At 59.1% G+C, this 465-nt stretch overlaps 1 protein-coding gene across 1 annotated transcript in view; it reads left to right on the top strand.

Annotated features, from left to right (window-relative positions):
* The window catches only part of LOC108803775 (maestro heat-like repeat-containing protein family member 1), a 7355-nt gene extending 6993 nt beyond the window's left edge, over positions 1–362 (top strand). The window contains exon 4 of the mRNA XM_018575581.1: positions 81–362. Coding sequence (XP_018431083.1) covers positions 81–362 — 282 coding nt within the window. The remainder of the gene's footprint in view (positions 1–80) is intronic.
* The last annotated feature ends 103 nt before the right edge of the window (positions 363–465 follow it).

Below are 465 nucleotides of genomic sequence, written 5' to 3'. Positions count from 1 at the left end.
ATTCACATACATTGGGTGGGGCAGTTGGTGACTTGCACTGTGTGGGGCAGTTGGTGACTTTCTTTCCTTCCTCCATCCAGGCTACATGTGCACTCCGAGAGCTGTTGTCCCAGCCAGACTCCACCCCCGCGGTACAGGAGCTCCACCCCCAGCTCTTTGTAGCCCTCCTCCTTCGGGTCAGTTCCATGGTGGGTGTCCAGCCACCGAAGAACCTTGGCGCAGCCAGAGAGAGGAAAAGCCCCGGCTCAGGCAGTCCGTCCAGGACCCTGGATCCCTGCAGGTACCCCACCTTCCCGGGTGTTGCTGGGGAGGGAGAGTTCAGAGTGACGTCTGAATCTGGCCGATGCCGGGAGATTATATGAAATGAATTTACTCCCCGGAAATGGCGACACCTCAGCAGGGAGGAGGACAAAGAGGTGCAACAGAGGAGGTCAGAGGCCGGTGCGGGGTACACGGAGGAGGTCA

This window comes from Nanorana parkeri, unplaced genomic scaffold, assembly GCF_000935625.1.
Source record: "Nanorana parkeri isolate BGI_ZX_2015 unplaced genomic scaffold, ASM93562v1 scaffold4191, whole genome shotgun sequence".
Lineage (NCBI taxonomy): Eukaryota > Metazoa > Chordata > Amphibia > Anura > Dicroglossidae > Nanorana > Nanorana parkeri.
The sequence above is the reverse complement of the archived record's forward strand: the minus strand, read 5'-3'. Positions and strand labels throughout refer to the sequence as shown.